General features: G+C 34.7%; 1 protein-coding gene across 2 annotated transcripts in view; it reads left to right on the forward strand.

The window, feature by feature from the left end:
• The window catches only part of VPS13C (vacuolar protein sorting 13 homolog C), a 188,637-nt gene that overhangs the window by 116,354 nt on the left and 48,548 nt on the right, over positions 1-23,735 (forward strand). For both annotated transcript variants that reach the window (XM_072616388.1, XM_072616396.1), the window contains exons 51-61: positions 659-751; positions 3,571-3,936; positions 4,348-4,434; positions 5,246-5,401; positions 5,580-5,844; positions 6,820-6,980; positions 8,994-9,115; positions 9,491-9,785; positions 10,893-11,282; positions 17,271-17,375; positions 18,183-18,347. In XM_072616388.1, coding sequence (XP_072472489.1) covers positions 659-751; positions 3,571-3,936; positions 4,348-4,434; positions 5,246-5,401; positions 5,580-5,844; positions 6,820-6,980; positions 8,994-9,115; positions 9,491-9,785; positions 10,893-11,282; positions 17,271-17,375; positions 18,183-18,347 — 2,205 coding nt within the window. The remainder of the gene's footprint in view (positions 1-658; positions 752-3,570; positions 3,937-4,347; positions 4,435-5,245; positions 5,402-5,579; positions 5,845-6,819; positions 6,981-8,993; positions 9,116-9,490; positions 9,786-10,892; positions 11,283-17,270; positions 17,376-18,182; positions 18,348-23,735) is intronic.

Below are 23,735 nucleotides of genomic sequence, written 5' to 3' on the forward strand. Positions count from 1 at the left end.
ACTCTGTTTTTTAGGTAAAGAATAATTTCATTTTATTGAGACAGCAAGTGATTGCTTTTTAACCATTGAATTGATAGCATAAGTAAAAAATTGTTAGATAAAAGTTATGGTATTTTTTCTAATCTGACTCCATTATTAGCTTTTGAATTTTTCTTGTAGTATAGTATAATCAGATTTAATTAATGTCTTCAGTACCTTATTTGTGGAGTTTGAAAAATTATAATCATATTCCAGTGAGAGCTTTTTGTTAAATTAATATTCTTGAATAGACTGTAAATTTTCTATTTAGCTGCTTTAATAAGAATTTGAAGCATTAAAATTATATCATGAAAAGAATGTATGTTTGAAGGGTCAGAGTACAGGGAGCTTGTTGACACATGCTTCTGCCATTGACTTAAGATTTGGTGTAAATTAACGTAAGGGAAGAGTTTTAAGTCTGCAATGGTGTAAAATTGAGAAGTTTAACTTATTTGCCATAAATGAGAAAAAATTTGTCCTAATGGATTTCAGCTAACATGAAAGAAAATGCTTTTTTCACTTGCTATGATATATTTATTTAGTATCTTTAGTTTTTAAAAGCATTGTGCTAGTATATGTACATTTAGCTATTTAGTGGTTACATAATTACTAAATACGAATTCCATTTCTTTTTCTTTAGGTTTTACACCCTTGCTCTTTACTTATGAAAAAATGTGAGGATGTTTCAGGAGAACAAAATATAGACGTTATAGTTGAAGAATTTATAATTAAGGTTGGTACTGGTGAGAACTAAGTTTTTTCTCCCAAACAAGATTGTAGATTCCTAAAAGTTAGAGACCACATGTTTTGTTTTTTATCTGATGCAAAACCTAGTGTATAGGCATCTGATAAATATTTGTCCAATTGAATTAAATTGTTTGAAATGATAAAAAATCACGGTTTTTTTCCCTTAAAAGATTAAAATATAGTTTCTTCAGAAAATTGGTCCTTCTCAGCTTTTTGTTTGTGGTAGTAGTTGTGCTGCTAGGGAATAGGATTATACATTTATTTGTTTTAATCTGCCTCTATTAAGAAATAGTGTATTGAATATTTACTTTGTGAAAGATTGATCTATTTTGTGAGAATGAGACAGTTCCTATCCTAAAAAATCTTTCAGCTTGACTCTAAATGGGCTGATGGATAATTGAGCTCCAGCATCCCCAAAGATGTTAAGGAACAGATTATCAGCTCATTGAGTACGGGAATTTTGTCTTATTTGTTTTTGTATCTCTTTCGGGGCCTAGTGCAAAATAAAATAGAATACGAGTATTCTAAGAGGTTCAAAGCATTTTAGTGTATGTCAAAAATGAGGAGAAAGTCACATCTGATTGAAAAATAAGAGAAAACTTCATAGAGGATACCTCATTTGAACTTGGCCTGGAATGTTGAGTAGGATTTAAATGGACAAAATGTGGGAGAAGGAAGGAAAAGAGGAAGAGAAAAACAGAGGGAACAAAAAAAAAAAACAATCCTAACATGTTTAGGATATAGTGAGTAGGCCAATTTATCCGATATATTTATAAAAGGGGAGTGAGGACGACAAAACTGTAAAAGCAGATCATATTGTGAAGGATTTTGAATAACAGTTTTCATCTTTTCTGTAAGCAATAGGGAGACATTAAAGACTTTTGAAAAGGGGAATAACATGATTAATCTTCCTAAAGCATAGCTATAATTTTCCAGTAATGTGAAGAAGGACCAGAGGATCTGAGAGAAGAAAAACGTCAGTATTTACAAGGTGGATGAGGAATGAGACAATGAGTCTCCCAGTGAGTGGGAGAAAAAGGGCTGGGAGTTCAGGGAAAGAGATATTGTGGGAGAGTTGGCAAATGATTGAATGGGAAATGGAGATGTCATCCACTATGGGCTGGAGTAGGATAGGAAAGATTCCTGTAGGAGGAGGATTTGCACTGAACTTTGAAAGTCAGGTAGGATTTGTATAGGTATAAGAGATCAAGGAAAAATGAGAGCAAAGAGGTAGAGATTGGCAGGCTTGAGGCTTGTTTGGCATATAAGAAGATCCACTCCTTTCACTGGAATGAAAGAGTTTTGAAGGGGAATAGTTAAGATTGGATTTTTGACACATAAAGACAAATGAAGATATTTTAATTGACTGAAAGGAATATTCCATGATCAGAGTGTTGTTTGAGAAGGATTAATCTGTGGTAGGGTTTAAGATTATTTTGAGAAAATGGTCAGATTTTGCAAAGTACTGTAATGCCAATGCGATATCCATAGCAGCCACTATGCATGCATATTTCCAGAGTAAGTTCACAAAATATAATAAGCTCTCTTCTTCAAAGGGAAAATCAAAATATTTAGTTTGGACATCATTAAAATCCAGAAGGTAATATTTAACAGGGTAAACTAATCCAGGGAGTGGCGGACATCTTAAACCTTCTTTCTGTCAGGTCTCCCCACAAAAACAAGTTCCCCTAGACAAATTCTTTCCTTTCCCACTCACAGCTTGCTTCTCTCTCTATGTTCTGCCTGCTCTCACTCTCTGCTTGTGTACTCTCTCTCTCTCTGTCTCTCTCTCTCTCTCTCTTCCTCTCTCTCTCTCTCTCTCTTTCTCTCTCTCTCTCTCTCTCTCTCTCTGTTCTCAGACAAGCTCCTCCCAATCTGAGCTCCATGTGACCCAGGCTCCATGTGTTATGTCTGTTAATGTGTGGGGGAAGATCTTCCTGTTCTGTTAACATTACAAGTACCAGAATGAGACAGTGAGGGTATGAACTGGAGTAGGGATAGAAATGTAAATAACATGCCAACAGAAGAAAGAATGAGGCTTGGTTTAGCTTGAGGCCTCTTTCTTGTCTCATACCTTTCTCCTGTCCCTTGAAAAGCCAAAGCCATAAAATAATAGATGAACATTTCTATGCATGCATAGATTCCACATACAAATAAAATAATAATTGTAGTTACAGATATCCATATAGACCTTTAAAAGTGGCAAAGTATTTTTCATGTAATACCTCATTTGAACATCACATCAACCTTGTGAGATAGGTTCTAGAAGTCATTCAGTCAACAGACAGTTGTCAGGCATCTTCATTGTGCCAGGCACTGTGCCAAACGTTATAGTATAAATATAAATGTGGGAGAGTCTCTGCTTTCAAGCAACTTCATTTTGTTAGGAGCTACAATATATTTAGAAATAAGTAAAAACAGGGTTTGTACAAAATAGAGAATTATTAGTAGGAGGTGCAGTAATAACTGGGGTAATCAGGAATCATCCCTTTTTTATAGCTGAGGAAATGAAAATGTGGAGAGATTAAGTGACTTACCCAGAGCTGAGAGTAGAAGTTGAAGAATTTCTGGTTTCTACCTTATATTTTTAAGGTGAATTTGAAGCAAATATAATGAAATGAGAAGTTGCATAGAGCTCTAGTGAAGTAAGGCTTTCTTGCATGAAATGTAACTTTGTGTCTTTTCTTTTTAATTTCACATAAAATTTGAGGATTTAATTTTTTTGACTAAGATAAATTATTTTTCTTTATTTTGCTATTGTCATATGGGACCATTTTAAATTTCTTTCTTGTGCTTTTTTTTAAGGTTTCACCAATAATTCTCAATACTGTAATGACAATCATGGCTGCTATGTCACGAAAAAAAAAAGATGATGATTCAAAAAGTACATCAGACAGTACTGAAAACCTCTGGGCCATCAAATCTATTGATGATTGTAATGCTTGGTTTCTTGGAGTCGACACGGCCACAGAAGTAACAGAAACATTCAAAGATCTTGAACAACCATCGATAAAAGAGAATTTTTTTATGGTTGTAAAAGCTGTTCAAGTCACTTTTGAGTGTGGCTTGGGGCATCGAACTATACCACTATTACTGATAGAGTCTGCATTTTCAGGAACTTTTAAAAACTGGTCTTCTCTCATGACTGCTACTGCTGACATGACACTTGAGGTACTGCCAACACATTGTCAATTTCTAGTGCAAATTTATTGTAATAGTAAAACCAAAATTCTACCGTTAAAGTATTATGTTTTCTTTAGCAGTCCTTCACATTTAAATTTATCATTCTCTAATAAATTACATTGTTTGGGGCAATTTATAGTAATGCTTATTTATTGTTTCATTTTCTAAAAGAGGTTTGTTTTGGAAATGAACCATTTAGTATGAGGACAGACTAGAAGGAAAGGGGCTCAAAAAAACCCTCTTTGGGTATATTTATTCAGTTAACGTGAATAGTTTTAAATGATGGTTGATATGTACTGTTATCCAGTTGGACTTCTTTCTCCTTGCTCCAGAAACAGCATTCAGTAGTTGAGACTGAAATACTTTTCTTATTTGAAATTATATCCTATTTTTTTCCAGGTTCACTATTATAATGAAATACATGCTGTCTGGGAACCTTTGATTGAGAGAGTGGAAGGGAATAGACAATGGAATTTAAAACTTGAAGTAAGGAATCATGACTGTATTTTTTGTGCCAGTCTTTAAAAAGTCTAAATGTGTTCATCAACTTATTTTGCTGTATGAGCTATATTCAGTTATCACTTAAAAGCTTTTAGGGGAAAGTTTAACACAAATCACAGATCCTTTTCTATTGCTGTGACTATGGGTCTCTGTTGCATATATATGCAGAGGTGAGGCAAATGTTTTCAAAAGTTGTGTATTGAAATTGGCTTTCAGAGGCTGAAATGTAACCCATCTGTGACTGATTTTGTTCATCGTTAAAGGGAGATGAATATTATGTCTGCCTCTCTTTGATATTGAATAACTAGCAATAATTGTGAAGTGCTTTTTAGGACATTTAAAATTTTTTGTTAATAGCCTTCTGGAAACTGGTGACTAATGTGAAAATTTGTTTCAGTTATTTATAACTGGTAAAATTATAGGAAAAGTAGTTGGTGCATCCTTAAAAAATCATTTTGGACCTCTGAGTTACCTTGCCCTGTCGTCTTTTAGATTGCTCAGTAAGACATCATTACCGATTAGGCAGGTAACACTAAGTAAATAACCATGCTCTAGGGAGCATGTAAGAGAAGTAGTTTAGCTGACTCAGAGAAAATAACTTTGGTGCTTCCACGATGAATTATGACAGGTTTCCTTTTTTATTAACTGTATGCAAAAGAAAGCTGATTTGTGCCAACAAAATAAAATTAAGGTATTTGTAGAGTACTTGTGTCAAAGGATAAATATACTTAAGTATGCTGAAAATTCCTTGAATTTATGAGACTTCAATAGCTGTTATTTTTATTTTTCCTTACAGTTGAGGAATAACCCAGTCCAGGACAAAAGTTTGATGCCAGGAGATGATTGTATTTTTCTTCCTGAGCCACAAACTGCAATTCATATTTCTTCAAGAGATACAATGAACATAACAATATCCAAATGCTGCCTCACAGTTTTCAATAACTTATCAAAGGTATACCTATTTGTTTAAAATGTAAATTATTTGAGAAGTGTAAATATAGAAAAAGATTATCATACTTTTCCCTTAGCTAAATTAGCTTTTGTTGCTGAATAGTTATAGTGTAAGAGACTGTGTATCGTATGTTGTTCTGACTTGTACTATTATTGTTTGTGTTTTTTTTTAATTTCAGGCATTTTCAGAGGGAACTGCATCCACTTTTGATTATTCTTTAAAAGACAGGGCTCCCTTTACAGTGAAGAATGCAATAGGGATTCCTATTCAGGTGCAACCTAATTCTAATCTCCAAGTCATGGGCTCAGCTGTAAAAGGAGATATTTACGATGTTGACATTGATGAGATTTTGGAACTGGAATATTCCACTTCAGAGCCCTTGCATCGAGGGAGACTTTCGGTATTGAGCCGTCAAGAAAGCTCTTTCTTCACTCTGACTTTTGGTATATTTGTTTGATTGCAAAGTTGTCTTCTGTTTAGCTAATGTAGATGGGTGATAGCTAAACTGTAACACTAATAAGAATTTTTTGGGGGGTGTTACTTATTCTAAGCTTTAAGATTCTTTGATCTTTAAGATCCTTTAATACTTTAGGTTACTCCAACCTCCCAACTTTGTTTTCTTTTCATTGAAAAAGTTCAGTATTAGATCTCAGAAGTTCTTGTGTTTGTAGAATCAAGTTCTAGAAGATGTTAGAGTAAGTCATCATAACTGAGTACTGTTTGTTGGCATCACCTCAAAACAGTGAAAACAGGACCAAAATAAAACATGAATAAAAACAATGGAAAAGGAACACCAAAATTTCATCCCACTCTACTGTCATACAGAACATAATAACATTTTTCTCCTTTCAGAACAGGCAGTATGGGATAGAGTCCTGGACTTGTAGTCAGGAAGACCTGTATTCAAGTCCTGCCTCAGACAATTAATAAAAAACTTTTGTGATTCTGGGCAAATCTGAACCTTTGATTCTTTCTGAGCCTCTGCTTTCTCATCTGTTAAAACACAAGTAATACTGCGTTTATTTTATAGAATTATGAGGATCAATTGTGATAAGGAATGAAAAGTGCTTTTAAAATATTAAAGCACCATAAATGTGAGCTATTATTAAAATCAAATGGTTATAATTAATAGTAAAACTGTTCTTCCTTGATCTTTTTGTAAAATCAAAAACTACATCTAACATTTTGAGTATTATGACAATGGAAAAGATATAAGGATCATTAAATAGCCACGAATTAATTACTGTTTATCTAGTTTCTGGGTCCTAGAAACATACTTGATGAAGTAAGTTTCTACAGAAATTTAAGTTCTGGGGACTTAATTTTGCTCCTTTATTGAAATTATGATCAATTTTGATTGGCCTTTTTTTTTTTCTTTTTGCCATTTTACTTATGTAAATCTTAATTCTTTTTATTAGTGCCTTATGGATACACAGAAATAGCTAATATTCCTATCACACGACCTGGACGAAGATTATATAATGTACGGAATCCCTGTGTTAATTTTTCTGACTCAGCTTTGATACAGATTGATGCAACAGAAGGGAATAAAGTGATTACCCTTCGGTCTTCTTTGCAGGTGAGACTTAAAAGTGATTTTTCCTTATTCCAGTTTGCTGGTACATTTCTTTTGTAACTATGCTGTATTTTTCTGCATATATTTATTCTGTATATACTAATACCTATACCCATTATATCCTTTTATAGAATGTCAGATCCTTGAGATTAAGGATTGTTTCATATTTTTTATTTGTATCCCCAGGACCTAGCATAGTATTGGGTTTACAGTAGGCACTTAATAAATGCTTGTTGAACGAGTGATTAGTCTGTGCCCCTTTAGCTTGACATTTATTTCCCTTTATGGCAAACATAGTTAAAGCTTCATTAAGCCAACACTAATTTATTTTTTAAGCATGCATTTTGAAGAATCTTTATTCTCTAAGTAGCCTGCTTTTCTATTGTTCTTTATTTAAAATATCTATTAAAATAACTTAATTTTAAAGACCATTTTGAGGCCCTTTACATTTTTGAATTTAATGAGTTTTTGCTATACAGTAAAATTAAAAAATTGAGTAGTATTTTAGTGGAGTTTGGTAGATAAGTAGTAGTATGAAATTTTATTTTGTTTGTATTCAGTTTTTGAGTACATTTTTCAAAAAACCAGAAGAGAGCATTGGAAATAAATTACTCAAAAAGTTTTTGCATTTTTTGACATCTTTTATTTTGTTTTGCAGTACTTCTGTATTAAAGATAATGGCTTGTAATTTCTTACTTTCGGGAAAAATTAAAAAAAAATTTTTTTGACCACCTTGCCTTCTTTCCCAAACTATCCATAGTATTCATTATGTATTACCATAAGTAAGCATTTCTTTTTGAAAAGATGTGAAGTAATGATACATGATGTGGCATGTTAGAATACAGTGGTACTGGTTATACCGCTTCATATTTTTGAAATCTGGGCAACAGTCCTGTCTGTTGTTCTTTCCTCATTCTATATTGTTCATCCTCTTTCCCTACCTTTAATAATCAGTGTCCCTCAAAACTCTTTCTTTGGCACTGTCTGTCTGTCTGTCTCTTTTTAAACCTTTTCTTGGTTATCTCATCTCTTCCCAGGACTTTGTGATACATATCCAGCTCTGAGATCTCCTGAGCTGAAGTCCTCCGTCTATTTTCCAGGCATGAGCTCCATTCCTGGAATGTTTTCTCTCCTCTGCTCTGCCTCCTGACATCTCTGGCTTCCATTAAGTCCTAATAAAAATGCCAAATTTCACTGGAAGCCTTCCCCAGTACCTCTAAATGCTAGTGCCTACTCTGTTAATTATTACCTATTTATCCTGTCTGTGGCTTGCTTTGTATGTATTGTTTGCTTGTTGTCCTCTCCATTAGATTCTAAGTTCCTTGAGGACAAGGACTGTCTTTTACCTTTTTTGTGTCCCCAGTGTTTAGCATAGTGCCCAATGCATGATAGGAACTTAGTAAATGTTGATTGATTGATCTGTAATTGCCTATACATCTTTTCCTTTAGCACTTCAAACAGCATATCTGCAGTCTTCCTTGAACACTGGTTCATCTTCCCATCCATTCTGTTTCTTATGATAATAGCATTATCATCCTGGTGGCTCAGGCAATGCTCAGTGACATATTTCTCTTTTCTCTTCTTGACTACTTGCAGCTCTATCCAATCGCTTGCTAAATCCTATTAATTTTGTTTTTGCACTTACATGCATGCCACTTCTCTACATTCCAATTGCAACCACTCTAGTTATGACTCTTAGTAACTCTTTCCAAGGTGGTTTTAGTAACTTCCTAACCAATAGAAAGGGAGGGAAAGCCTGTAAACATATTGGGAATAAGAAACTATTTTTCTTAAATATTAATGACCACTTAAAAATGGAAAAATACTTGAAAGATAAGACAGACCATCCTTAAGCACTGGTTTCAGAGATATTTTGCACCTCCTTTATAATATTTTCAATTTTAAGAAAGAGTTCTCTTTTTCAGTAGAAGTTCTTAGAGGCAACGGTAATTAAAGATAAGCTGAATTTGAGGGATGACCTTTTCATTTAATAATATATGTCTTTTTGTTCCGTAGATCAAGAACCATTTCTCTATTCCATTTACCATCTATAAATTTGTCAGGACTGCTAAGTTACTGGAACCCATTGGAACAGCCAAACCTGAAGAGGAATTCCATGTTCCATTAGATTCATATAGGTAGATTATTTCTTAATATATAGAAATTTAAAATTTGTATTTTGAACTTCATTTATAAAGTTAATTTCTTTTGGCTGGGAATGCAGCTCCAAAGTTTGACTCTATACTGAGACTTAATGAATTCTAAATAAAGCTTCTTCTCCTTGAGAAATTGTTGGTATGTACTTTCTTATTATTGTGCATTTTATTTCTCGGAAAAAATAATTGATGTATGTTTGACCTTCAATTTATTTTCATGTTCCCTTTTTAAGACTTGTTTTCATTGATTGTGCATTTATTTAAGCATCTCGTTTTAATTAGTTATTAATGTTTTAGAAGCTACATCTTTTGTTTCTGATTTCTTTAAAGATTTTTTTCCTATTTACTTTCCCATAGATGTCAATTGTACCTTCAGCCAGCTGGAATCTTGAAGGGTCAATTTAAAGAATCAACAACCTATATTTCTTGGAAGGAGGAGCTTCATAGAAGCAATGAAGTTAGGTGCGTTCTGCAGTGCCCATCAACTGAAATCAACTTCCTACCACTGATAGTAAACACAGTCGCTGTTCCTGATGAATTGAGTTATATTTCTACTCATGGGGAAGATTGGGATCCAGCATACATTATTCATCTCTATCCATCTGTAGTTTTGAGGAATCTACTTCCATATTCTTTAAGATATTTACTTGAGGTATGACTTTTATATATTGTTTGGCTAATATTGTTACATGAAGATGAAATCATTTTTAGGTATCAGTAGTATTTGAGGTCTGACATTGCTCTAAATTAATAATATGGGGTAACTGTCAATCTATCTGTTGCTCTGTTGATCTAGTCCTATCTACTTATCTACATACACACACACATACATAAAATAATACAACCAAGTGTGTTTATTTATTGAAGACTTTTTGGGAGTTACTGCTATGGATGTTAGTGTGTTACTGGTACTAACTTCAGTTGACACCCCTATAGTTCCATACTTCTTCAGTTACTCCTGGCCCTCTTTCCTTGATTTTTTTCATAGCTGAAGGCAGAATGGAAGAAAATGATCTCTATTATTTGTCTATAATGTTTGTGTACATGTATATATAGGCAGCTATGTGGTGCAGTAGATAAAACACTAGGTTTGGAGTTAGGAAGATCTGAATTCAAATCCACCCTCAGATACTTACTTGCTGTCTGATCTTAGGCAAATTACTTAACCTCTTTCTGTCTCAGTTTCTTCAGCTGTAAAATGAGGATAATAATAGCGCTTATCTCCCAGGTTGTTGTGAGGATCAAATGAAATAATCTTTGTAAAGCACTTAGCACAATGCCTAGAACAAAGTAGGCAACTATATAAATGTTAGCAGCTATTATTATTATTGCTTTTATATGTATATATATATGTTTACATATGTTTATGTATATGTATATGTGTGTATGTATATACACGAAACATTTACAATTCACTATACTGTGGCCTTATGTTTTTTATTGCATTTTAAGTTTTAAAGTTCTGTCTCATTTGTTATCTCATTTTGTGCTTGATATAATACACCAAAATTAATAGAATTACTATTACAATTCCTCTTTGACAGAAAAGGTAACTCAGTTGTTGTTAAATAGAGTAACATACATCCGCTGTAGTTCGTGATAGAATGAGGTTTGCAGTTTAGGCACTCTATTTTCAGCTCTTCATTCTTTCTGTTTGCTTATTGCTCTTGCTTTTTCCCTTTATCAAAATAACTACAGGTCAGTAATCCTTGGTATGTAATGCTGCTGTGTTTACCAGCCAGAACCGTTTTCTTTTCAGGGAACTGCAGATACTCACGAGCTATCAGAAGGCAGTACTGCTGATGTTCTTTATTCAAGAATAAATGGAGAAATAATGGAATTAGTCCTGATGAAATATCAGGGCAAAAATTGGAATGGACATTTTCGTATACAAGATGCACTGCCTGAATTCTTTCTTGTGTGTTTTACATCGGACTCCACGGAAGTGATGACAGTAGACCTATCAATACATGTTAGGAGAATTGGCAGCCGTATAATATTGTCTGTCTTTAGTCCCTACTGGCTCATCAATAAAACTTCTCGTGTCCTCCAGTATCGTGCAGAGGATATCCATGTGAAGCATCCAGCTGACTATAGGGACATTATTTTATTCTCTTTCAAGAAGAAGAACATCTTTAGTAAAAACAAGGTATGTTTTCATTGATGTTAGAGATTATAATAGTTACATTCTTAGTTGTAACATAGAGACTTTGAGAATCACTTAGCCTCCCAATCATATGCTTTCTTGTTGGCTCTATGCCCCAGCAGGAATTAGGGCCAGATCATGTCTCTGAGACATGGTTATTGAGTGCCATGGTCAGAACCACTGGGCTGTTAAAAAAGCTGTTTTTTTTCAACATCCCACAGAGCTTTCTATGTTGAAGGTTAGAAATGCAAGATTTTTAATCCCATGTTGATTGGTGGTAGTAAATTCATCCCATGGGTTGGTTACATTTTGCCACAGGACCTGGAATACTTTGCATTGCATTTTGAAATGGAACTTTGTGTCACAATGGGTTGTGAGCAAGAGAGTAAAACAGCTCCTGGACAGAGAAGAGTGGCTAGTTAAAGACTTTAAAACAGGCCTCTGCCACTTAGCAAGAAAGTTAGGGGTCTAGGTAGGTAAGGTCACATACTAACATATGATCAATTAATAAATGACAATATTAATTAACAAATGGCAAATGATAAGCACAGGTTCCATATGACACATCCATAGAATTACAAAATTTTAAAATAAGAAAGGACTTTAAAAGCCATATGGCTCAAAAAGAATCCCCCTCTGTATTATACTGATAGCTCTTCCTCCTCCTGGCTTGAAGACCTCTAGTGAAAGGGAAATCACTTCTTCCTGAGACAGCCCATTTCAATTTTGGATAATTCTAGGTGCTATGATGTTTTTCCTCACAGACAAGCCTATGTATCTTCTAACATTGTTCTTAGTTAAATGAATAAAAAAAATATTCCTCAAGCACTAATGGTGTGCCAGGCACTGGGCTAAGCACTGTGCTTACAAATACACAAAGAAAGACAATAGGTACTCTCAGAAAGCTATCGTATTAGAGGAAGGTGACTCATAGGGGAGTAGTAGTCTCTGAAGAGTATTTTGGTTTAAGAAGTCACGGGAATGATGATGGGGGAACCATAGGGCAATTATGATAGTGCTAGTTTGATTATTATTTCTAGAGCAAGAAGTGAATAAAGGGAAGGAATACTTATGGGAGAGATGAGGAGGTAGAATCCGTGCTGAGAGGGCATGGCTGAACAATGGTTGCAGTGTAGTGAGGTGGGTGTGAGTGTCCTCTATAGATGGAAAACTCTCATTGACTGGACTATTTAAGGCCAAGCAGAGCAGGTCTGTTCCCTTTTTTCATAGGACAACCCTTCAGATACTTGAAAAGAGTTTTTATATTTCCCATGTCTTCTCTTTCCTAGTCCCTTCATTTGATCCATGTGAAAGATGATCTAAAGGCCCTTGCTGGCTAGGCATTCTTAAGTTTATCAGGTTCTCAAAATGTGACACCTGTAACTAAGTATATTGTTCCAAAAAATGAACTGACCAGGGCTGAATACAGCTCGATTGTCACCTCTCTAGTCTGTCCTTCTCTTATAATGCAATCTAAGATTTCATTAACTTTTCTGGCTGCCATATCATAAAGTCGATTGATATTGAGCTTGGTTTTTTTTTTTTCAAACTTCTGTCGAGTTATCATCCCATATTGTTTTATTGAATTTTTGAGCCTAGTGTTAAGAATAGTTATCCCTATTAAATTCAATCCCCTTGGGTTTGGAAGTGATATAGTTAGTCAACATCTTTTTGGATCCTGATTTCAGCATTCATTTCCACAAGATTTTGATTTCCAAATTTTCTCCCCATTGTTCCCTTCCCCACCACCCCGACTGGCATGCATTCTGATGAACTCTTCCCCAAGTCTGCCCTCCCTTTTATCATTCCCCCTGCCCACCTTATCCCCTCCCCCTTTATTTTCTTGAAAGGCAAGATAGATTTCTATATGCCATTGCCTGTATGTCTTGTTTCCCAGTTACATGTAAAAACAGTTTTTATAATACCTTGAATTCTAAATTCTCTACCTTATTCCCTACCCACCCACTGCCATTGAGAAGGCAAGCAATTCAATATAGGTTATACATGTGTAGTTAATGCAAAATACCTCTATAATAGTCCTGTCCCATCCCCTAATTAATCTATTTTCTCCTTTGATCCTGTCCCTTTTCTAAAGAATTTGCTTCTGACTATCCCCTCCCCTAATCTGCCCTCCCTTCTATCATTGTCCCCCTCTTTATCCCCTTCCCCTTCCTGTAGGGTAAGATACCCAATTGAGTGTGTGTGTTATTTCCTTCTTAAACCAAATCCAATGAGATTTGGCTCAATCCTTCTCACCTCCCCCCTTCCCCTCCATTGTGTAACCTTTTTCTTGCCTCTTTTATGTGAGATAATTTACTCCATTCTGTCTCTCCCTTTCTCCTTCTCCCAATATATTCTTCTCTCACCCTTTAATTTATTTTTAGATAGTATCGCTTCATATCCAACTCACCCTGTGCCCTCTATCTATTTATCTATTTCCTCCAACTACCCTAATATTGAGAAAAGTCTCAGGAGTTATAAATATTATCTTTCCATGTAGGTATGTAAACAGTTCAACTTTAATAAGTCTCTTTTGATTTTTCTTTCCTGTTTACCTTTTCACGCTTCTCTTGATTCTGGTATTTGAAAGTCAGATTTTCTATTCAGCTCTGGTTTTCTCACCTCTATTTCATTGAATGTTCATTTTTTTCCCCCTGAAGGACTATACTCTGTTGGGCTGGGTATGTAATGCTTGGTTTTAATCCTATCTTCTCTGACCTCCAGAATATTATAATCCAAGCCCTTCAGTCCTTTAATGTAGAAACTGCTAGATCTTGTGTTATCTTGATTGTATTTCCACAGTACTCAAATTGTTTTTTTCTGGCTGCTTGGAATATTTTCTCCTTGAACTGGGAGCTCTGGAATTTGGCTACTATGTTCCTAGGAGTTTTTGTTTTAGGATCTCTTTTCAGAGGTGTCGGTGGATTCTTTCAAGTTCCATTTTACCCTCTTGTTCTAGAACATCAGGGCTGTTTTCCTTGATAATTTCTTGAAAGATGATGTTGAGGCTTTTTTTGTCATGACTTTCAGGTGGTCGAAGAATTTTTAAATCATCTCTCCTGGATCTATTTTCCAGGTCAATGGTTTTTCCAAAGAGATATTTCACAGTCTTCTGTTTTTTCATTCTTTTGGTTCTGTTTTATAATTTCTTGATTTCTCATAAAGTTTTCATTTGCTCCATTCTAATCTTTAAGGAATTATTTTCTTCAGTGAGCTTTTGGGCCTCCTTTTCCATTTGGTCAATTCTGCTTTTTAAGGCATTCTTCTCCTTATTGGCTTTTTGATCTCTTTTGCCTTTTGGGTTAGTCTATCTTTTAAGGTGTTATTTTTTTCAGTATTTTTTTGGGTGTCCTTTAACAAGCAGTTGACTTAATTTTCATGATTTTCTTGCATCACTCTCATTTCTCTTCCCAATTTTTCTTCTACTTCTCTTACTTGATTTTCTTGATCCTTTTTGAGCTCCTGCATGGCCTGTGACCAATTCATATTCCTCTTGAAGACTTTTGATGTAGGAGCTTTGACCCTGCTGTCCTCCTCTGGTTGTATGCCTTGATCTTCCTTGTCACCAAAGTGAGATTCTGTAGTCTGAGTTCTTTTACCATGTTTACTCATCTTCCCAGCCAAACACTTGTGTTTCTAAATCTTTGTCAAGGTAGGACTCTGCTTCCAGTGAGGGTGGATATGGGTATACTGTCCCGGGATTTTATATCACCTGCTCAATCTCCCACTGTCTGTGGTCCCAGAGCTCCCGAAGTGGTCAGTGCCGCTGCTGCTGCTACTGCTGCTGCTGCCACTGCTGCTGCTGCCCTGCTGCCACCCCCCACCCCCATCCTGAGGCTGGGGCCAGACCAGCCAGATTGAGAGTTCTTCTTTCACCCAGGTCCCACAGTTTTCTCACTGACCTTTTTGGCATTTGTGGGATGAGTAGTCTGGAAACTGTCACAGCTGCCAATGATTCAGTGACCTGAGGCCTGCTCCGGACTGTCTGTGCCAATATAGCCTATACCAGACTGTACTCTGTTCCCTGCCCGGTGTGATAGACCCTCTTGTCAACTTTCCAGGTTGCTTTGGGCTAGAGATTTGTTTCACTGTGTCATTTTGTGGGTTCTGTAGCTGTCGAATTTGTTTAGAATCATTTTTTACTGGTATTTGGAGGGCTTTGGTGGAGAGCTCAGAGAAGTCCCTGCTTTTATTCTGCCATCTTGGCTCCACAAACTCCCCCCATTTTTAATCTTTCCCCTCTTCATTTTACCCACTCTACTGTAGATTGTTCTCTTTCTGAGGTCACAGAGGTCTTATTGTTAGGCCTTGATTTGACCTTGGCATATCCCTCAGTCTTCTCTATCTCCCTCTTTCCTCTCCCCCTTTAATGTACCCTCCTGTGTTGTAATGTGGTCCCACAACAGAAGCATTCACCTGTAAGCAGGATGTCCCCAGGTTCTGTCCACAATGCCTCTTGTCCACCTTTTCACTATTACTTCTACCAAATTTCCACCTTCACCCCTGCCTCCTTCTGAACTTTTAGAAAGAAGTCTCTTACTGGTCTTTCTGTTGGCACTCTTTTGATCATGTCTGCATTTGTTTACTCCTGTAGTTCAGTTGATTTGTGTGTCCAGGAAGCAAATAATTTCTTCTGTTCTGTTTTTATGTCTAAAATATTTTTCAAACTTTTCTTTATTACTGAATGTCCGTCTTTTATCCTGTATGATTAAGCTTAGATTTGCAGTATAGCTTACCCTGGGCTTCATCCTGAGTTCTAATTCTTTTCAGAACACATTCTATTCCCTGTTTCCTTTTCTAATGAATTAGGATTAATCTTGCATTATTTGAATGTCCCTTACTTTGTATTTGACAGCCTTTCTCTTGATGGCTTGAAGAACTTACTGCTTCTGAATTGAATTGTTAAATTAAACCATTACGCGTCTTGGGATTTTCAGCCTTGAAATTTTTGTTTTCGTTTTTTTCCTGGAGGCCATCTATGAATTCTTTCAGTTGGGATTCCATTTCCTATCTTTAGAAGTTCTAGACATTTCTTTTCTATTATATCCTTCATTATGGTGTTCAAGTTTATTTTATTTTAATATTTTTGGGTTTATCTTTTCTTCTATGTTGCCTTTTATTTCTTTGTATTTGCATTCCCAACCTGTTGTTCTTTCTTTTGTTTCTTTGGTGAGGCTTGCCTTGGAGATTCAAGGTTTTCTATTCTTTTCATTATTTTTGCTGTGCAGGACATAAATTCTGCTCTCCTAATTCTCATTTCTCTTTTAAACCACTTGGAACAATATGTTGTTGTTCCATGTTCTCCACGAATTCCATAGAGTCCTCTGTCTCATCAAATGTTGAATCATTTCCCTACATTTTGTACGTTTCGTAAAGGCCTGAATTCATTTACTACATCTGAAAGCTACATTTACTTGTGTTGTTACTGTTTTTCCTAGTGACTGACCTATTTTCAAGGTCTTTGAGATTTCTTTTTACAGAAATCTTTGGTAATTTCAGTTTCTTCCCACCCACCCCCCATCCTTACCCCTCCCTTATTTTCTTTATCACTCACTTCCTGACTCTTTCCCCTCTGATTGTTCTTTCCTTGGCAGCTTCATCTCAGATTCCTTCCACACTGGACAATTCACAGTTCACCAACCTTGGTCTCTATTTCAACTGACTTTGCGTGTGCTTACATGGCCCTTATTTTTTGCAAAACACTTTATATGTTTTGACTATCTTCATGCCAGCCTTGTAAATTGGTTTTGTATATGGGTATTATTTGTTGATGAGGAAAATGAAGGTTAGAAGTTTTCTGTTATTTGTCCAAATTAGAGAATTTTCTGGATCTTAATTGTATTGGATTGTGTTATTTATTTTTTTATTTGGCATAGGTCCACAGATTCACAGTACTCTGGGGTAACAAGGAGAAATGCTTAACAATATTTCAACAATTAAAATGGATGCAGTGTCATCTTTAAATAATATGATATATATTCTCTGGTGCAGGTGCAATTAAGAATTTCAACTAGTGCTTGGTCCAGCAGTTTTTCATTGGACACAGTAGGAAGTTATGGTTGTGTAAAATGTCCTGCCAATAATATGGAATATCTGGTAAGATGCTGCTTGCTTATTAATCTTATCTCATGTTCACATTTACCACAGTGATAGTAATCCAAGCTGTCCCTCATAGTATTTTCCAATCTTGATATCCAGAGCATTAGAAATCTGCTATTTTATGTGAATTAACCTAATTTCTGGACATATCTTTGCCTCTTAAAATTTAAGTTATTGGCTTCCCCAGTCAGTTTTCAGGATATTATGATTGAACTGCTCAAGTTCTTTTACCCCTTAAAATGATTTTTTGTGAAGTCTGAATTTCCTCAGATTTTTTGCTATAGTGATAAGGGGTTAAAAAAGAAAACACCATCTTTACTTTAAATTTATTTCCAGAGTTGGCTGTATAGATAAAATATATCAGTTGAAGCTAACAACTGTTTTGATATCATATTGAAATTTCATAATTTAGAATGAGAATACTATATTATCACACGTCATGGATTTTATAAATAGTTGAACAATTCTCTGGTATTTGAAAATTAAAGGAATAATAGAAAAATTCAATAAAATTATTTTCATCTGTGTCTATACTCATTTACTCCTGGTGCATTAGTGAAATTATAAGTGCTTTTTGAATTGATTGCTAGTGGTATCAAAGTGAAAGGACAATATTTTGGATCTTCTTGAATGGTTATTAATTGTAGAAAAATGCTTAATCTTTAAAAATTGCAGCATTAAAATAGTAGGTCATAAACATTTTAAAAAGTCTTAATTTGAGTTCTAAAGATGTCTTTTTTTGTTGTTCATGTTTGGCTAAAGTAGTTTGGTGAAGTACAGTACTAATCTATTTTCCTTCCCTAGGTTGGAGTTAGCATCAAAATGAGCAGTTTTAATCTCACGAGGATAGTTACTCTCACTCCTTTCTTTACCATTGCCAATAAGTCTTCAGTGGAATTAGAAGTGGGAGAAATTGCACTTGATGGCTCATTACCGACAAATAAATGGAACTATATTGCCTCTTCTGAGGTAAAATATTTCATTAATATTATTACAAATTACTTTCTAATAAATAGTGGTATGTGTGTAGGAAATATCTTTCTCTTTGGCCTTCAGAGAGCCACAATGACACACTCTTAACAGTTTTCTCTATAAAGTCCATTAGCTTGGAAAAGCTTTTTTCCCTTTTATATTATTACTATGTATATTCAAAGATGAGACATGTGGATTACATTCGCTCACAACACAATTTAACAAGATATTTAAAGAACAAGTATTGAACATTTTCTGTGCTCAGTAGATAAAATGAAAAGTTGTGTCTGCACATTAATTAATTCACATTAAGGAAATGAGACTTACACCCATGAAACACCTCACCAATACAGAACTATATGAGAAGTATTAAGATGTGAGGGATAAATTATCAGAGCATTCTATAACCTCATTTTACAGAGAAGGATACTGAAAGTTAGAGAAGTAAAGAGACTCACCAAGAATAAGAAAGTATAGGGGAATTCAAAGAAGGAAAAAAAAAATTACTGTGGGCTGGAATGACTGGAGGAAGGAAGACCTTGAATTGAACCTAGAAAGAGGAGAGGAGGATTTAGAGATAAAAGAACCAGTTTGTGTTGTTTTAATATTAGAAAAGATAATAAAGCCAAGAATTAGCATAGGACTTGGTATTTCAGGAAAAATAAGTGGACCTTTAGAAACAGATTCATATACATCCAACATAATTTACTTCAGCTTAAGTTAAAACAAAAGTAGCTCTAAAATTTTTTAATTTTTAAATTAAATTTTTATTTTTGGTTCCAAATTCTCTACCTCCTGTATTTGTACATTTTGTACAAATGTACATTTATTCATTTGTACTCTCTCTTCTACCCTTTGAGAAGGCAAGAAATACACTCCTCATTATACATGTGAAACTATGCCAACATTTTTCACGTTAGCCATGTTCAGGAAAAAAAAAAAAGCAGGAAGCAGAAGAGAAAAAAATGTCCTTTGCTCTGTACTTTTGAGTTCATCAGTTCTCTGTCTAAAAGTGGAATTGTGGATCCTTCTATTGGTCAGAGTTGCTAAGCCTTTCCCAGTTGATTGTCTCTATTATCTTGTTCTTACTGTGCTCGTTGTTCTCCTGGTTCTCTCACTTCATTTTATGTCTGTTATATAAGTCTTCCCAGGTTTCTCTGAAAGCGTCCCCCTCCTCATTTCTTAAAGCATAGGAGTATTCCATCAGTTTCATATACTATAGCTTGTTCAGTCATTCTCCAATTGATAGCATCCCCTGTTTCCAGTTCTTTGCCCACAAAAAAAATCTGTTGTAAATATTTATGTACATAGAAGTCTTTCTCTTTTTTATCTCTTACCTCTTTTTATCTTTTTATCTCTTTGGAGTATAGACATAGTAGTGGTGTTGTTCCTGGGTGAAAGAATACCCACATGATCAACAGGTTCCAAAGTGCTTTAACTGATTTTTAAAACAAGTATTTTCCACAAGTTAAAAACCAAATAGACATTCCTTACCCATTTACATTTTTCTATGTGGATTGTTTGTCTGCTTTCTCTTCATAGACCTGGAAAGTGAAGAGCATGTTCATATACAAATAATCAGATTTAAATAATTGGAGAACTATTAATTGTTCATGAGTAGGCAGGGCTAATATAATAAAAATGACAATTTTACCTAAACTAATTTATATATTGAATGACATCCCAATTAAATTACCAAAAATTTATTTTACTGAAGTAGGGAAAACAATGACAAAATTCATTTGGAAGAACAAAAAGTCAAGAATGTCAAAGGAACTAATGAAAAAATGTAAATGAATGTAGTTTAACAGCCCCAGATCTAAAACGCTGTATACGGTAGTGATTATCGAAACTATCTGGTACTAATTACGAAATAGAAAGGTAGATCAGTGGAACAGAGTAGACATACAATTTACATGAGCAACTAAATAGAATAACATTCTATTTGACAAGTGTAAAGATTTAAGATGTTGGGATAAGAATTCTTATTTGGTAAAAATCTGGGAAAAATGGAAAGCAGTAAGACAGAAACGGGACATAGAGCAGTATCTTACACCATTTACCAAGATAAGGGCTAAATGGATACATGACCTAGATATAAAGAGAAATATTACAAGAAAATGAAAAGAACATGGAACGTATTACTTATCAGACTTATGGCTAGACAAGCAATTTATGAATAAACAAGAGATAGAGAGCAAAGTTACATATGAAATGGATAATTTACATTAAATTAAAAAGGTTTTGTATAAATAAAACAAATATAGCCAAGATTAGAAGGAAAGCAGAAAATTGGGAAAAAATTTTATAAACAGTTCTCAAATAAAGGTCTCACATCTCAAATATGGTAAACAGTTGTGTCAAGTCTATAAGAATGTGAGTCATTCCCCAATTGATAAAGGTCAAAGGATATGAACAGGCAGTTTTCTAATGAAGAAATCAAAATTGTTTGTAGTCATATAAAGAAATAATCCAGACAGCTAGATCATTATTGATTAGAAAAATGCAAATTAAAACAACTTTGAGATATCATTTTACACCTACCAGATTGGCTAAAACAGTTGAAGGGGAGGTGACAGGTATTGGAAGGGATGAGGAAAAATTGGGACGGTAATTCACTGCTGGTGGAATTGTGAACTGATCTAACCCATTTTGGAGAGCAATCTGGAATTTTGTCCAAAGAGTTATTAAACTGCCTATGCCCTTTGGCCTTGCAATTCCACCACTAGGTCTCTTTCTTAAGATGATTAGGGAACAACAAAAATAACCTATATGATCTAAAATGTTTCTAGAAGCTCTCCTTGTTGTGGCAAAGAACTGGAAGTTTACAGGGATGCCTGTCAACTGAGGAATGGCTGAATAAGTTGTGATACATGATTCTGATGGAACAAATACTATGGTGCTATAAGAAGTCTTAGAAAAGCATGGACAGACTTGCATGGAATGATAGAGAGTGAAATGAGCAGAACCGAGAGAACACTGTATACAGTAACAGTGATATTGTTTTAAGAACAACTCTGAGTGATTAAGTCATTTTGGCTATTATAAATACCAAAATTAACTATAAAAGTCATGTGAATAAAAAAGCTGTCTGCATCCAGAGAAAGAACTGATAAGTAGAAATATGTGTAGAATAAATTTACATATATATATATATATATATATACCTATTTGTGACTAATGGTAGCTATCTGTAGGGTGTGACGGGGCAGGGGATGGAAGTAAGAAAAAAAGAAATTTACATGAATCTTGATTATATATTTAAAATTAATAGTAATATGTGTACAACACATTTGCAGTTTCATGTTTCATCTTTTTTACTATGCCATATTATGGAAATACTTGTTTTTATTCCATAAATTAAAAATAAATTAATAAAAAACAAAATATGTTTTTGGAGAAAGATAATGAGTTTTATTAGGGATATGTTGAGTTTGTGACGCCTCTGGGACATACAGTTAGTTTGTGAGATGTCCAATAGGCATTTGGTGATGTGAGGCTGGAACTCCGGAGAGACACTATGGCAGGATATAAAGATCTAGGAATCATCTGCAGTAAGATGATGAGATCACTAGGTGACATTGCATAGAAAAGAAAAGAGGGTCAGTGACAGTATGTTGGGAACATCCAAAATTTAGTGGGCCTGGCATGGATGAAGATTTAGCAAAAGATGTTGACAAGAAGTAGATAGGTAGGAGAAATAGGAGTGTCTTTGGAAGAGAAAGCCTAGGAAGAGAACATGATTAATAGTGTCAGATACTTAAGAGAGCTCAAAATAGATGAGAGTTAAAATAAGGACATTACATTCTCAATTAAAATATGGATTGATAACTTTGGAGAAAGAATTTTCTTTTTTTCCTCCACTTAGTGGTATTTTATTTTTTCTAATAACTGCTAAGATAGTTTTCAACCTTCACTTTTATAGAACTTTGAGTTCCTAATTTTTTTCTCCCTTCCTCTCTTCCCAATTCCCTCCCCAAGATGGCAGGCAATCTGACATAGGTTATATGTGTACAATCATATTAAACATATTTCCACATTAGGTATGTTGTGAAAGAAGTCTCAGAATAGAAGGGAAAAACCATGAGAAAGGGGAAAAAAAGTGAAAATAGTATGCTTTGATCTGCATTCAGACTCCATAGTTCTTTCTTTGGATGTGGATAACATCTTCCATCCTGAGCCTTTTGGGACTGTCTTAGATTGTTGTATTGCTGAGAAGAGCTAAGTCTGTTAAAGCTGATCGTTGCCTAGCTTTGCTATTAGTGGAGAGAGAATTTCCATTTCAACCATGAGGTTGGAAGCCAGATTTTAACGGGTTTGGAGAAGAAAGTGAGAGGAGAAATAAAAGAACCAAATGTAGACAGCTTTCTTTAGGTGTTCAAAAATGAAGGAGAGATCTCAAATGAGAGTTAGTAGGACAGTTCTCGCTTCAATCAAATGAAGTTTTTTTTAAGGATATGTGGACACATAGGTGTATTTGCATGCAGTGGGGAAGGAGTTAGGAGATAGAGAGATATTACTGATAATTGGGCAATCCGTTGAAGATGAAAATCAGAATATGTACAGAGAGATTGGTCATGGCAAGGAGATATTATAGATTAGTCTTAGAACTTGAGGGACTATCTAGTGTAAGAATTATTCTTTACATTATCCCCCTAAAAGTAGTTACCATGCCTTTTCCTTAGAGTAGAGATTCTTCACCTTTTTTGTGTGTCATGGGCCCCTTTGGGAATCTGGTAAAAATTATGGACTAGTCTCAGAATCACATTTCTAAATGAATAAAATAAGAACATAGAGTTGCATAGAAGTATGAAGGAAATAAATTATATTAAAATGTAGTTATCAACATATTTTTAAAAAATTATGGATTCCAGGTTAGGAATCCTTAGGTTAAAGATTTATTTATAATGGAGTCAAATCCATTATCTTCTGAGATATCCAATTCTAGTTTGTGACAGTTGTAATTGTTGGAACATTTTTCTAAATCCAGAATCTTAGGAAACTAAACAGCTTCTTTAAGACAATAATATTGGAAACAAAAGGCAACCAGGATTAGAAGGGAAGCAGAAAGCTGGAAAATAATTTTTATGGCTAGTATCTCTGATAAAGCCCTCATTTCTGAAATATATAGAGAACTGAGTTGAATTTATAAAAATACAGGTCATTCCTCAGTTGATAAATGGTCAAAGAATATGAATGGGCAGTTTTCAGAGGAAAAAATTAAAGCTATCTATACTCATAAAAAATGCTCTAAATCACTTGTTCAGAGAAATGCAAATCAAAACAACTCCGTACCACATCAAAACCACATCACACCTATCAGATTGGCTAATATTGCAAAATGGGAAAATGATAAATGTTGGAGAAGATGTGGGGAAATTGGAA

The sequence above is a fragment of the Notamacropus eugenii genome, chromosome 1, assembly GCF_028372415.1.
Source record: "Notamacropus eugenii isolate mMacEug1 chromosome 1, mMacEug1.pri_v2, whole genome shotgun sequence".
In the NCBI taxonomy this organism is placed as follows: Eukaryota; Metazoa; Chordata; class Mammalia; order Diprotodontia; family Macropodidae; genus Notamacropus; species Notamacropus eugenii.